The sequence below is a fragment of the Sarcophilus harrisii genome, chromosome 2 (genome assembly GCF_902635505.1).
Source record: "Sarcophilus harrisii chromosome 2, mSarHar1.11, whole genome shotgun sequence".
NCBI classification, from domain to species: Eukaryota; Metazoa; Chordata; class Mammalia; order Dasyuromorphia; family Dasyuridae; genus Sarcophilus; species Sarcophilus harrisii.
In genome coordinates this window covers 358,435,420-358,449,303 of record NC_045427.1, presented here as the reverse complement: position 1 = coordinate 358,449,303, position 13,884 = coordinate 358,435,420, and the positions used below count along the sequence as shown (strand labels likewise).

The 13,884-nt window shown below is 41.1% G+C and overlaps 1 protein-coding gene across 1 annotated transcript; it reads left to right on the top strand.

Moving 5' to 3' along the window:
* The first annotated feature begins 555 nt into the window (after positions 1 to 555).
* DIO3 (iodothyronine deiodinase 3) lies at positions 556 to 2,202 on the top strand. The gene has a single exon (XM_031953244.1). It carries the CDS (start codon positions 788 to 790, stop codon positions 1,778 to 1,780), a length of 993 nt encoding a protein of 330 aa, XP_031809104.1. The 5' UTR covers positions 556 to 787; the 3' UTR covers positions 1,781 to 2,202.
* The last annotated feature ends 11,682 nt before the right edge of the window (positions 2,203 to 13,884 follow it).

The window sequence follows — 13,884 nt, the reverse complement described above, 5'->3', positions numbered from 1 at the left end:
GGTTGGACGTGAAAAGTTAGCAAAGCTTTCTTCCACTCCCATTCAATCCCATAGTAAGTCCCGCAGCAGAGGCAGAGTGTGCACGGAGAGCCAGCCTAGACGGAGAAAACCCTAACACTTCCACTGACAGCTAAAGGTGCCTAGGGTTTCACTTGGGACGCACCCGGCAGGTCCGGCCCCGATGTTCAGGTGGGAGACACTCCAACTGTGGATTCCACTCACTCACCCACCCACCCAGAGTAACCCAGAACTTTAGAAAGGCCGGGCGTTAGAAGAGGATGAGGGCTTAAGTACTTCTGTCCCGTAACCATAGGAAGACCATCTGAAGAGCGCAGCAGAAAGAAGTCTCTATGGTGCAGAGCAAAGATCTCTCCTAGAAACCAAGGGCCGAATGGTTGAAGACCTGGGTTCAAGTCTCGATTTACCAATTTCTCTCTCTTTAATTTTGAGAAAATGCTTTCTCTTTTCCTTGCCTCAGTTTCCCCCCTCTTCTAAATAAAATCGGTCTAGAAGGCATCTAAGGTCCATTCCAACTATGATGTTAGGTAAGTTCTGTATACCTCCTCCTTTCACCCTCCCCCGGCTTTCCCTGCTCCACTGCACGTCTCTAGCCCCTCGTTGGGTCTCTCTCTTTCCCCTCCTTGCCTGTTTATTTTTAGGTCATTGGCGAGCTCTAGGTAATCCCCAGGCTGAAGTTCCAAGGGGGCGGGGCCCTACTGGGGGCGGAGTCGCCTTTTCTTTTAAACCCGCGACTATAAATCCAGTTTAAGGGGAAGCGGGATCTCAGATGAGCAGCCCGGACCCAAGTCGGCTAGGGGAGCGAGGGGGTGGGGCCCAGGGCGGCCGCGGCCGCAGCTGCCCAGCTGCGCCGCGGCTAGCCGGCAGGCTCCACTCCCTCCTGGTTCACACCTTGGGCTTTCTTACCCAGGTGGCCGCCTGCTGTTTCCTGGGCCCGCGCTTCCTGGCCACAGCGCTGACGCTGTGGCTACTGGACTTCCTGTGCATCCGCAAGAAGGTGCTGCTGAGACGCCGGCACGAAGGCGAAGCTGAGGAGCCCTGGAAGGCGGGCGGGGGCGGGAGCAGGGGTGGAGGAGAGGAGGAGGATGGGGCAGCTGTTATCCTGTTCCCGGGGCTACCCCCTGATGACCCGCCAATCTGGGTCTCTGACTCCAATCGGCTCTGCACTATAGAGTCGCTGAAGGCTGTCTGGCACGGGCAAAAGATGGACTTCTTCAAGACTGCCCACAAGGGCTCCCTAGCCCCCAATCCCGAGGTCATTCAACTGGACGGACTGAAAAGACTACGCATCTTAGACTTCGCGCGGGGCAGCCGGCCACTGGTTCTCAACTTCGGCAGCTGCACCTGACCCCCGTTCACGGCGCGACTGCGCGCCTTCCAGCGTCTCGCCTCCACCTTCCTAGACATCGCCGACTTCTTGCTTGTCTACATTGAAGAAGCCCACCCATCCGACGGCTGGGCCAGCTCAGATGCAGCCTACGACATCCCCAAGCACCAGTGCCTTCAGGACCGATTGCGGGCTGCCCGGCTTTTGCAGGAGGGCGCCCCAGGATGCTTACTTGCCGTGGACACCATGGACAACGCGTCCAGTGCAGCGTATGGTGCCTACTCGGAACGGCTCTATATCATCCAGGAGGCTCGAGTCATGTACCAGGGGGGACGAGGCCCCGAGGGCTACAAGATCTCAGAACTGAGGCACTGGCTCGACCAGTACAAAGATCGCCTGCAGAGTCCACAGGCCTCCGTGGTCTTACCTGTGTAATTGACCGTTTCCAAAACAAAGAACCCCAAACAAACGTACAATTGACGGTTCTTAATCACAGAAAGTGACAGTTACACAAAAGAAGGGGGAAGGGAGAATTAACCCATGTGGGGGAGGGGTCCGTGGGGGGAGGAACACCTCTCTTCCCTCCTCCCCAAATTCAATTTTTTCTCTCCTTGTTTATTTTTCTCCACTTTGTTGAATGCAGTGCGAACATTATATATGTTGCGCGTGTGCATGCGTGTGTAAACCTGTGTAACTCTGTGAGTGCCCGTTGTTTCCCGCAGAGAGAAGACACCCCCGCCACCTGGGACAACTATACCTCTACGGGGCCAATCCCTGCTTGCATAGAAAAAGAAGGAAGGAAGGAAGGAAGCAAGGAAGGAAGGAAGGAAGGAAGGAAGGAAAGGAGGAAGGAAGGAAGGGAGGAAGGAAAGAAGGAAGGAAGGAGGAAGGAAAGAAGGAAGGAAGGAAGGAAGGAAGGAAGGAAGGAAGGAAGGAAGGAAGGAAGGAAGGAAGGAAGGAAGGAAGGAAGGAAGGAAGGAAGGAAGGAAGGAAGGAAAGAAGGAAGGAAGGAAGGAAGGAAGGAAAGAAGGAAAAGAGGAAGGAAGAAAGGAAGGAAGGAAGGGAGGGAGGGAAGGAAGGAAGGAAGGAAGGAAGGAAGGAAGGAAGGAAGGAAGGAAGGAAGGAAGGAAGGAAGGAAGGAAGAAGGAAGGAAAAGAGGAAGGAAGAAAGGAAGGAAGGAAGGAAGGGAAGGAGGAAGGAAGAAAAGGAGGAAGGAAGGAAGAAAGGAAGGAAGGAAGGAAGGAAGGAAGGAAGGAAGGAAGGAAGGAAGGAAGGAAGGAAGGAAGGAAGGGAAAGAAAGAGAAAGAAAGAAAAAGAGAGAGAAAGAGGGGGAGAGAAAGAGAGAGAGAGAGAGAGAGAGAGAGAGAGAAAGGCGGGGGGGGGGAGAGATAGAATTAGAGTCCTAAATAAGTGTGAAGAATTGTACTGCCAAGTATCCCGATGTGTGACTCTGTAATCTCTGCTCGCTGGTTCGCTGGCCTGTGTGTGTGCGCGCGCGCGCGTGTGATCCGATATCTCTCGGTGTGTGACTTTTTAAAGAGGCGTCTGGGCTGACCCTGCTCCTCCCAGGCCATATCTCCTCTTTGTTTCTACCCATATCATATTGCCCGGATTCTTTCAGTCTCCTAATCTCCCGAGGTGTGTGTGTGTACGTATGTTTGTGAATGTGTGTATGAGGGTGGGGGGGGGGGCAGTCCGGAAGAAGAGGGGACTTGGTGGGGGAGAAGGGTTGGGCTGGGCGCGAAGGGTGTGTCTAGTTAGCTTTTTCTCGTCCCGGTTCTGGCACTTCTTTGGTCCCTCTGGTAGTGACGACCTGTTTCGAATTGGTCCCGGACCAGGAAACCGTGTCTGATATTCTTAGAGATCTAGAAGTGCCCTAACCGCGAGAGAAAAATAAGTGTTTAATGTATTTATAAAAGTGATTGGGACAGATAGGTTGGGATTGGGGGTGGGAGGGTTCTCGGGTGGGATTTGACGATCTTTGAATCTTGAACTGGGGCGGAGGGAGGGGGGGTTCCTGGGACAGGTTAGAGGGATATTGAGGACATTTAGGTAATCTTGAGTCTATTCGGTTTGGAGAACCTAGCTTGACGATCTAACGATTTTGGATCTTGAGCGTGGGGTTAGTTATCCTTGATTTGAAGGGAATATCCATTACTGATGTATTGTGGAAAGAAATCTTCACGAAATCTATCGGTCCCTTGTTTAGAAGGTGAAAAAGCAGGAATCTCCCTTCTGGTATAAATGAAGGGTCCCTGGTTTAAGCTCATTTGCATGGTGTAGACTTAGAAATATTTCAGATTTCATGATATCTGGAGGAAAGGGAAATCTTGTCTGAAGGAAAGGGAGACAGGAAATCCTTCTTTAGGTGTAATGGGAAATTCCTGGTTTGAAGTAATTTGCATGGTCTGAATTTGAGAGGGATCTCAGGTTTAGTGTGGTTAGGAAAGAACCTTTCCTTGTACATAACTTGAGGGATCCCTGGCTAATGTACTTTAAATGATGAGAATTGGAAGGGGATGATGTTTAGGGACTTGGTATTATTTCCATATTAAAGGTTGGAGGAATATCCAGGTGTATGCATGTACTCTGTAACTTTGAAGCATCTTCTGGACTGCGGTGTTTGGGCTTCAGTCTGACACAATTGAACATGGGGTGGGAAGCATCTATTATTTGATGTAATTTGGGATTTAATCCCTAGTCTGAAATAAATTGCATGATGTGGAGTTTTAGAGGTGGCTGAGTTTGTGATTGAGTAGACCTCTGATCTGATATGAGTTTGAGGGATATCTGTTCTGGTGTGGTGGGATGATAATCCATGGTTTTCCTGTGGAGACATCCATGATATAGAGTAGTTGGGGAGGTGAGGACTCCAGTTTGATTGGAAAAGTCCCAGGTTTGGGATGGAGGTGGAGGAGAGACCTGAGATTGGTGTCTTATTTGTTAAGTTGTTCACTATTTGAACTTCTCTTCTGTAAAATAATAATAATAAAGATTTTGAAGGAAATACATTCTGATACCCCTTGAGCTCTTTTTCCTTATGCTGCCAGAATTTTGTTAAGAAGTAAACACACATTTTCCTTCATTGTCCCTGGAGAGATCAAGAGAAGGAAGCAGAAATGGGAAGGTGATAATGGCAAGATCAGTCTTCTCTCCCTACCCTGAGAAGGAATCATATTTTACAGGATAGAGACAGAGCTAGGTAGACTTCTACTGAGATATTTGGAGAAGAAATTTCCATATTTCATTTCTACCTAACTCAGTGCTCATCCCTGTCCCTCATGCCAGGAATTCACACTTCCAATTTTCCCAGGAGTCTTCCAAAGATCCTGTCTGGTGCCTGAAAGTAAGGGAAGGGACAGAAAGAAACCCAACCCTCTACCCACAGCCCCCAAAGTGCTCAGGAGTTGGTCCAGAGCTATCTTCTAATTATTTTAGGATACTCAACTGTTGGACAGTTACCAAGCTCTCAGTTTTTGTCTTCAAGTTTTCTGCTTTTAACATCATTGGAGTTCAGTGCTACAGCATCTGCATCGATGTTCTGGAGATCACTGGGCTCAGCAGGGAAATAGGAGAGAGCCAAGAACCAGCAGGAATGTCATCACATCTAAAGCCTCTCATTTGGAGAGATGGGAGGGAGTGGTGAGAAAGGGAGAGAAATGAGATAAAGGAAAATGAGAACAATAAAGAAGGGGGGGAGGAAGAAATAAAGAGAAGAGGGATGGAAAAGTTATATAATTGTGGAATAGGAGATATAATAGCGGACATCCATACTGTGCTTTAAGATAGGTGATCTTATTCCCACTTTACAGAGCAGGAGAAATTAAGTGATGCTCTTATGATTACCCATGGGTAAGTGATGCTCTTATGGTCATACATAGCTAGAGCTGGACTTCCAGTCTAGGTCTTTCCTGATTTCAGTTGTAATGATCTTTCCACTACACCAATGGAGGGGCAAGGAGAAGGGAGAGATGGGGAAAGCAAATAAAGAGGTGGAGGTGGAGAAGGGAGAGAAAGAGTTGAGGAGTAGGAAATTGAGAAGATGTGAGCAATGTAGCAAAAGGGATGAGGAGTGGGAGATAGAGTTATTGGGTTTTAAAGGGAGTAGAGAAGAGGGAAAGAGAAAGGGAAATTGGAATTAAAAGATAGTTTGTGTTTGTTGGAACAGAAAAAATGATTATGGAGAACAACAGAACAGGGATTGGGAAGGCAAGAATGAGGGGGGATTGGATTTAAGAGGATAAGAGGCATAAATAAGAGAGGGTTACAAGAAGGATGGAGGAGAGGAGGGTGGGAGAAGGCAGTTTTTAGTGAAAAAAAAGTATGGGGGGAGAAAATGGAAGTTAATAAAGGAACAAGAAGGAGACAGAATGATGCACGGGAAAGAGTATCAGGTTTCAAATCAAAGGATATAGATTTGAATTTCAGCTCTGCTACCTCTGGGTGAACTTAAGCAAGTCATTTTTCTGCACTCAGTGGAATAGATAACCACTAAGATCTCTTCCAGCTCTGAATCCTATGCATCTTTAGGATCCTTTGAGCCTAAGAAGGGAATAAGTGGGATGGAGGAATAGAGGATAGGGATGGCAATTGAAAGAGTGAGTGTATAAGATGGATAAAGAAACATGAATGAGAGACTACAGTTGAGAAAGTACATTACCTTAGGGAACCCAGGAAAGAAGTGCATCTAATATTGGGGTAGGATCCTTAGTGATAGACACTGACAAGACCACAATATCTCTGAAATGTAAACTTTGAGGACTTACCCCTTAGCTTTTTACTTTTTTTTTTTAAAAGAAAAAACTGGATTTCTGAATGTGTGGCATTTGGTCATTTCTTCTCCTCCTTTCCTTATTTCCAGAACCACTATCATTCCCTTCCTGACCACAATCTTCTCTCCCTTCCCTTCCCTCCTCAGACATACACAGAAAGAAGTACAGTCTATAAAAGATTCTTTGAGCCCTCAAACCTTAACTTCCAAGGAGATCAGTTCCTTCCATTTGCTAACCTCAGAGGACCTTTGCCCATGGCTGGGAATTGCTATCTGTGACTCAAAGCAGCTAACATAGAGAGTTGGATTGTTGTTCAGTGGTTTTTCAATTATGTCCAACTCTCTGTGACACCATTTGAAGTTGTGTTGTTGTTTGTTTGTTTAGCAAAGATACTAGAATGGTTTGCCATTTCTTTCTCCAGTTCATTTTACAGATAAAGAAACCAAGACAAAAAGGGTTAAGTGACTTGTTTAGGGTCACACAACTAGTGAGTATCTGAGGCCAAATTTGAGCTCAGAAAAATGAGTCTCCCTCACTCCAGGCCCTTCATTCTATCCATTGTACCACCTAGCTGTTCTGACAGCTCAATAGTTTTTCCTACTATATTGTGATCTTGACCCACATACCCACTGTATCTTAAGAATTTTCTCTTTTCTTCATCCCCTGCCACTCACCCCAACACCAGAGGTTCTTCTTAGGTCATTTATTGGTGAGAGGGAGGAATTACAGATATAACAATATTAAGGTTCAGGTGATCACAAGGGCAATTAATATAATGCAACCAGCAAAGACAAGATAATGCCATCCTTCTAGATAACTTCCATTTTCCCAGGGATTATGATTCTCACAGTCCCACAGCCTTCATCTCTTACATGATCAGGAAAAATAGTAACTCCCTAAAGAAGCCCCTACCTAACACTCACCCCACCTCCCAGTACCGATCTGGGAGAATCCTCCGACAAATTCTGGTTTTCAGTCCTGAGCTCATATAGCTACTAAGTCTTACTTCAAAAACAAAAACAAAAAAAGAGCATTTGATTCTAGGTTATAGTAGTGGGGAAGTATCCAAAACAAGCGAGGTGATCAATAAAATGAGAGTTGAAAAAGATTATCAGTAAAATCCCTATTAGTTCTAAATCCTATAATAATTACTTGCTCTGACCAAAGCAATCCACAATGTTGTACTAATTTCTGGACTCTCTATTTTCTTGTAAGCTGTAACCTAGGGTCCCTGAAGGATTCTGAGCTTACATGGACTGGGTCCAATCACAGAGGCTAGGTCATTTTTTTTCCCTTTGGCTCATTGCCTCCAACTCAAAATTTTACTCCAGGGAAATCTCAAAAATAAAAAGTGTAGTTTGTGTCTAGGTTTCTCCCATATGTGTGTAACAGAGTCATCACCTTCCACATTACAATATAGTTACTCAATATGGCACAGACTTCATTTTTATTCCTTAGGGAAAAGACACATAGTATATAAAAGATTTACAACAGCCCAATAGCAGTTTCGGAAATATAAAAGCAGTCAAAGAACCCATCAGTTCTTCCTGGATAGGAACTAAACTTAGAGTTACCATCAGGACAACCCTTTCATCACCCCAGTGAGTTCTTCTTTCCCATCAAGTCTTTCATCATTTCCTCTAATTTGGAGAACTTCTTGTGATTTAGAATATCATCAGAATCTTAAGGATGCTTTGGGGATTACTAAACAAGCAAATTTACTACTCATCAGACCCACGTTGTCTGATTAACTCATTGGTTTTGCTCTTTAAATAGGGTGATAGGATACTGTGGATGTTTTTTTTCCTTCTGTCCCCAACAAAGATGCTGCTTAAGGAATTCCCTAGAACTGTGGTTCACAAACATTGTCCATGAATTACACGTGTTTCTTTATAGTGGCCATGTACTTCCTTTAAAAGCCATAATTATTGTCCAGGGTTGTGGGGGGGGAAAGAAGGAGAAATCTCCCCTATCCTTAATGTATTTCAAAAGGTAATGCATGACACACATGTAAGCGCACACACACACACACACACACACACACACTACAATTAAAGTCTTAGAGAGACACAGAGACTGAAAAGGGAGGGAAGGACAAAGGGACAGGACCAAACTGGATTTTATGGCTCACTTTTAGTGACCATATAGGGACAGACATCTGAGAGTCAACAGTGAAGAAAAAACAGCATTAGTTTCTGAAACCAAATCAGTATGATACCAGTGATCACATCTACATTTTATGAAGCACTGCCCTTGGATTATCTTCAAACAGTAAAATAATTCTCCTATAGTCTCATCAAGGTGATTAAGGAACATCACATATTGATCAGTGATAACTTTGATTGCTTCTCACCTTCCATTAAGTAAGACATTGAATGAGATTCACTCAAAAGAGAGTAAGTGTCCAGGATGATGAGAGGACTAAATTCAATGCCATTTGAGGTTCTATAAACATTTAGCCTAGAGAAGGGCATGATTGTTTGAAAGAGCTGTAAGTCAATAATAGTCTCTCTCTCTCTCTCTCTCTCTTTCTATATATATATATATATATATATATATATATATATATATATATATATAAATACTAAGTTCCTACTATGTGTCAGTTACTGTGCTTAGGGTTAGGGATTCAAATATGAAGAAGAAAGACAGTTCCTACTCTCAAAGAGCTTACACTCTAATGAGGGAAGATAATTCAGGGAGAATGCTGAAAAATGGGAGGAGAAGGTATGCTGGAGTCCAGTCCAAAGGAAATGAAGAGATGGCTGTCCTAGGAATCCTTTTTACAAGGAGACTTTGGAAAGAGTTCTTTGTTCTGTCCTCTAGACTGCCAGTCAGAGAAATAAAAGGTACTAAAGATATTGAAGTACAAGTACCAAACTAATGCAATCTTGAAGGTTGTGTGTGGAAGAGGGATTAAAGTTATTTGATTTAGCCTCATGGAGCCCCAGTTGGTAGAGTGCATAGAGCACCAGGCCTTCCATCTGGAAGTTCAAATGTGATCTCAGACGCTAGCTGAGTGACCCCAGACAAGTCACTTTCACCAAATTTGCCTTGGTTTCCTCATTGGTAAAATGAATCAGAGGAGAAAATGGCAAATCACTTTGCCAAGAAAACTCCAATTGGGACCACAAAGAGTCAGACATGATTGGTTTCATGGGGCAGAACTACGAGCAAAGAGTGGAAGATTTATTTAATGTAAGAAAAAAAACTTTCTAGATGAGAGCACAACTTCCTAATTAGAGCTGTCCAAAGTACTATGACTTCCTAACATTTCCTGGAGGTTTTCAAAGAGTATGGAGAATCAATTTTTGGGAATGATGTAGGGTGGTTCCTATTCAAATACAGGCTAAACTAGATGGCTTCTAAAGTCCCTTATAGTTCAGATTTTGTCAGGCTAAATCAATCAGTTCTCTGTCCCCCAGAAGAGTGCATTACATAAACCTTTCATATCATACTGCTGAAAACCCCTTTCCCTTGAAATATAGCTTCAGGCAAAGGAACCTACTTTTTCTGGATTCTAGACACTTCCTTCCAGTGAAACTTGAAGGTTTGGGAAAAGAGCATTGTAGAAATAGTCAAAAGCTCTTGGTATTATTTGAACTGCAATATACATAGTCTAATAGTCTAAACATTTTGGTATTATTTGAGCTTCAGTTTGTTTCATTTCTGTGCAAAATCCATAAGCTCCCTGAGAAGGAGATCTGGAAAACTTGGCAAGAGCCCCTTCACCTTTCCTATCTTAGAAGTTCAGGGAAATCTCAGATAGTCACAGAATGCTAAAACTATAGGTAACTTTAAAATGGCAGAATATGTGAGATTAAACTTTACATGAACCTTAAAATCATTCAAGGTAGAATGTCAAATCTGGAAAGGACTTTAAAGTCATAGAACATAGAATTTCAGAGCCAGAAAGTTTTTGAATTCTAGAATTTATTTTTTGTTTTTATTTTCAGTTACAAATTCTTGGTCTCCTTCCAACTATCCCCCACCTATTAAAACAGAAAGAAATATGACACCCATTAGAATATGAAGTCATGCAAATCATATTTCCACATTACTTTGGAATTGCTGTGGATCATAGTCTTAACTGGAGTTACTAAATCTTTCATAGTTGTTCATCCTTAAAGTATTGCTATTGCTGTGTGTTCTCCTAGTTCTTCTCCCTTCATTTCATTGCATCAATTAATATTAATCTTCTCAGAGTTTTCTGACAATTCTTTTCATCATTTCTTATAGCACAATAGTAGAATTATAGAATTTCTTGTCAGAGCTACAAGAGGTTTGAGAACACATAACATTAAAGGTACAGGGACACTCAGAATCATCGAACATCAGAGCTAGAAAGAACCTGAGAGATCACTTAGTCCATTTTTTATTTTACTGTAGAGAAAATCAAGGATAGGAGAAGGAAAGTACTTGTCAAAGCTCAGAGAACAAGAGAGTAAATGGCAAATCCTGAATTAGCAGAACCCCAGGACTCCAGACTTCCAATACAAGGCACATCCCTACAGCAAACCTTTGTTCTATAATCAACAGTCACTTTTGATATCTGTTCTGCAAGGGGGAAGTAAAATCTCTCTTCATTTAAATTCAACTCAAATCACTATGTGAAAAGCATAGTCCTAAGTGCAAAAATCTCTGCTCTCAAAAAATTTGTATTCAAACATTGGGATACAACAGATAAATGTAAATATATAATATCACATAGTAATAGAAGGAGTAATGGAGAAATCTGGCACAATGTTCTAGAAATGTTTGAAAAGGGAGAGAATACTAATGGTTAGAGGAATCAGCAAATTCTTCATGAAGAAAATAAATAAGCTGAACCTTGAAGGAAGGTAAGAATTCTGAAAGAGATAATTCATTCTTATACATTACTTTCAAAAAACAGAAAATGATCCAGTCAGCTATGAAGGTGAATGGTATGAAATGAATGGAGAGAAATCCTAGAGCCATGTAGTTTAAGTGAGAGGTAATCAGGACTGAAACTAGAGCAAACTGATTAAATATTGAAGATAAGGGAAGGGGAAGAGTTTTGAACAACTTTGAGATTTCCATTATGGGTGACTGAGAGTATGATGATGACCTCCTCCCCACTCCCAAAAAAGGAAAGAAAATTGAAGAGACAATTACAAAAGAAGAAAGAAATTGGTAATTGTTATTGACAAAGGCAGCACAATGGATAGAGTATTGGGTCTGGACTCAGGAAGACCTGAGTCTTAACTAACTGTGTGACCTTGGGCAGATCACAACATCTCTCAGTCTCTCAGATTCCTCATCTGTAAAATGGGAATAATAACAATTTGCCTAACAGTTGTTATAAGGGTCAAATGAAGTATCATGTATAGTGCCCTGCAAACTTTAAAACACTATATAAATGCTATTATTATTAATAAAAAAAACTCAAAGTTGGCAGAATTACAGAGAATCAGTTGCTAAGATATACTTGTGATGAAATTACAAGCTAGATCTTTTTGGAAAGTCATTTGGAAGGAGGAAACAAAAATTACAAAAATAGTTATATCTTTTAACTCTTTAATGTAATTATAGGAAATAAACCCTGAGAGTGTTAGCATAAAGAAGAGAGTGAGAGCACAAGCTATATTTTTCAAATATTTTTGTAGCATCATTATTTGTAATTGCAGAAATCTAAAAGCGATCTAAATGTCCAATAATAAAGAAAGGGCTAAATAGATTATGATACATGAATGTAATAGAGCACTATGATTTAATTAAGACCAAGAAATATAAGGAATGCAAGGAACTTTGAAAGGACATTTATGATATAATACAAGAGTGTCAGAATCATAAGGACAGAGCACATATTAATTATAACTTTTTTCAAATAAATGAAGATGAATAAACAAAGAAACCTGAGCAAAACCCTTATTTATTGAAAAAGTGATGATATATTAAGTATTAAAATTCATTTTTACATGTAAACAGTTGTCAAGAAGTCTATTCAATTGTGTTGACTGATTTTAATATATCTTTTTATTTAATATAATAAATCTTTTTAAGGGAAGTTTGGAGAAGTGTTTGTGGGGGAAGATGATTTCACTTTTCAACATGATGGTGCCAAGGGGACATCCAAGTGGAGAAATCCAGTAATAGATGGAGATGTGGGGGAAAAAAACTTGGTAGAGAGACTAAGACTGTACAGAGAGATTTGGGAATCATATGCAAAGAGATGGTAATTGAACCCATGGGAACAGATGAGATCATCAAATGCCTACTTCTCAACTCCAACCTGGAACTGGCTCTTAAAAGGAGCCAGGTCAAACTTCCCAAAGGGCAGTCTTCAATTTTGAAGAGAATAAATAGCATGCAATTTATCAGCTGTAATTGGAGAACAGAATGAGGAAAGCCAAAGTTGAGAGCTGGTCCCCAGAAGATATGTTCTTCATTACAAGAGGATCTTGTTCCCACAGAAGCTCTAGCCTTCCCAGGAGCCTAAAAGAGTACATCTTTTAGTTTCAAAGAATCATAGATAGACTTTTTTTTTAGCTTGAAGGAATCTTTGAGATCATCAGTGTTCATTTTACTAGGAAAATTGAAGTACAGAGAAGGGGATACAATTAAGAAATAAATGATACAGTTAAGAGAACAAGAACACTAATGACTGAGGAAGAAATGATAAATTAATGAAGATGATGAAAAAATAAGTTATTTTAAAGTTTATTTTTTCATAGCAATAAATATAAAAAAGTAAAAACTTTTCACTAAAAAATACATATACACTTAAATAAGGTAATTTTGTATACTTATATTCTAATATACAGTGAGTGCATTTTCCCCCTTTCCAAGGAGTCTCCTTTTAGGGATACTAATAACTGGTATTTATACAACCCATTTTAAAGTTTGCAAAGTATTTTTCATTTATTCTTTCATTTCAGCCTCATCATAACCCTGAGGAAGAGTTATACAAAGTATTATTATTCTTATTTTACAGATGAGAAAACTGAGGATTAAAGATGATCATCTGGCTGGTATCAGAAGCATTATATCTGAACTCTGATTTTCAATTTTTATGAAATAAAATGCAGTGAAAAACAAAATTTCATTTAAAACACATATATGTGTACATATATATGAATATATATAAGCATACATGTATATAGTGTTATTATTATTGATGCTCATGTTTAGACCACAACAATCCATGCTCACATCATGTAAAAAGAGATAATTTTTATGGAAAAGAGATATTATTGATTATCCACAAGATCTATGACCATGGGAGCCCCTTAAATGAATGAATGAGAAAATGAATGAAAAGTACTTACTACATGCCAGGCTCTGTGCAAAGTCCTAGGGATACAAATACCAGAAAGCAAAGCTATCCCTGCCCTCAAGTAGCTTACATTCTAATGGAAGAAAGCCATATACAAAGGGAAGTTGGAAAGGGAAAGTGGAACAGCAATGTGTGGAAAGGACATCTGATCCAAAAGTTCACTTATCAGAGCCAAGGATACTTCTATGGGTAGAGTCCAAGATTCTGGTAGCATAAGGAAGAGGAGGAATGAGCTGGGCATGAGTATAGGAGACATGATTTGTAAATAACATTCTTCTATTCAACTACATAAATTTTAAGTTCTGATTGTTTCCCCATTAGTCAAAAGTACATCTAACCTTTCCCTCTATCCAAAGACTAATCAGTTTTAGAGTTGGAGAGAACTTTAGAGATTCTAATCCAACTTCCTCATTTTACATAGGTCCTGGAATGAGTGACCTATCCAAGTCTATATTGATAGTACCAGAGTT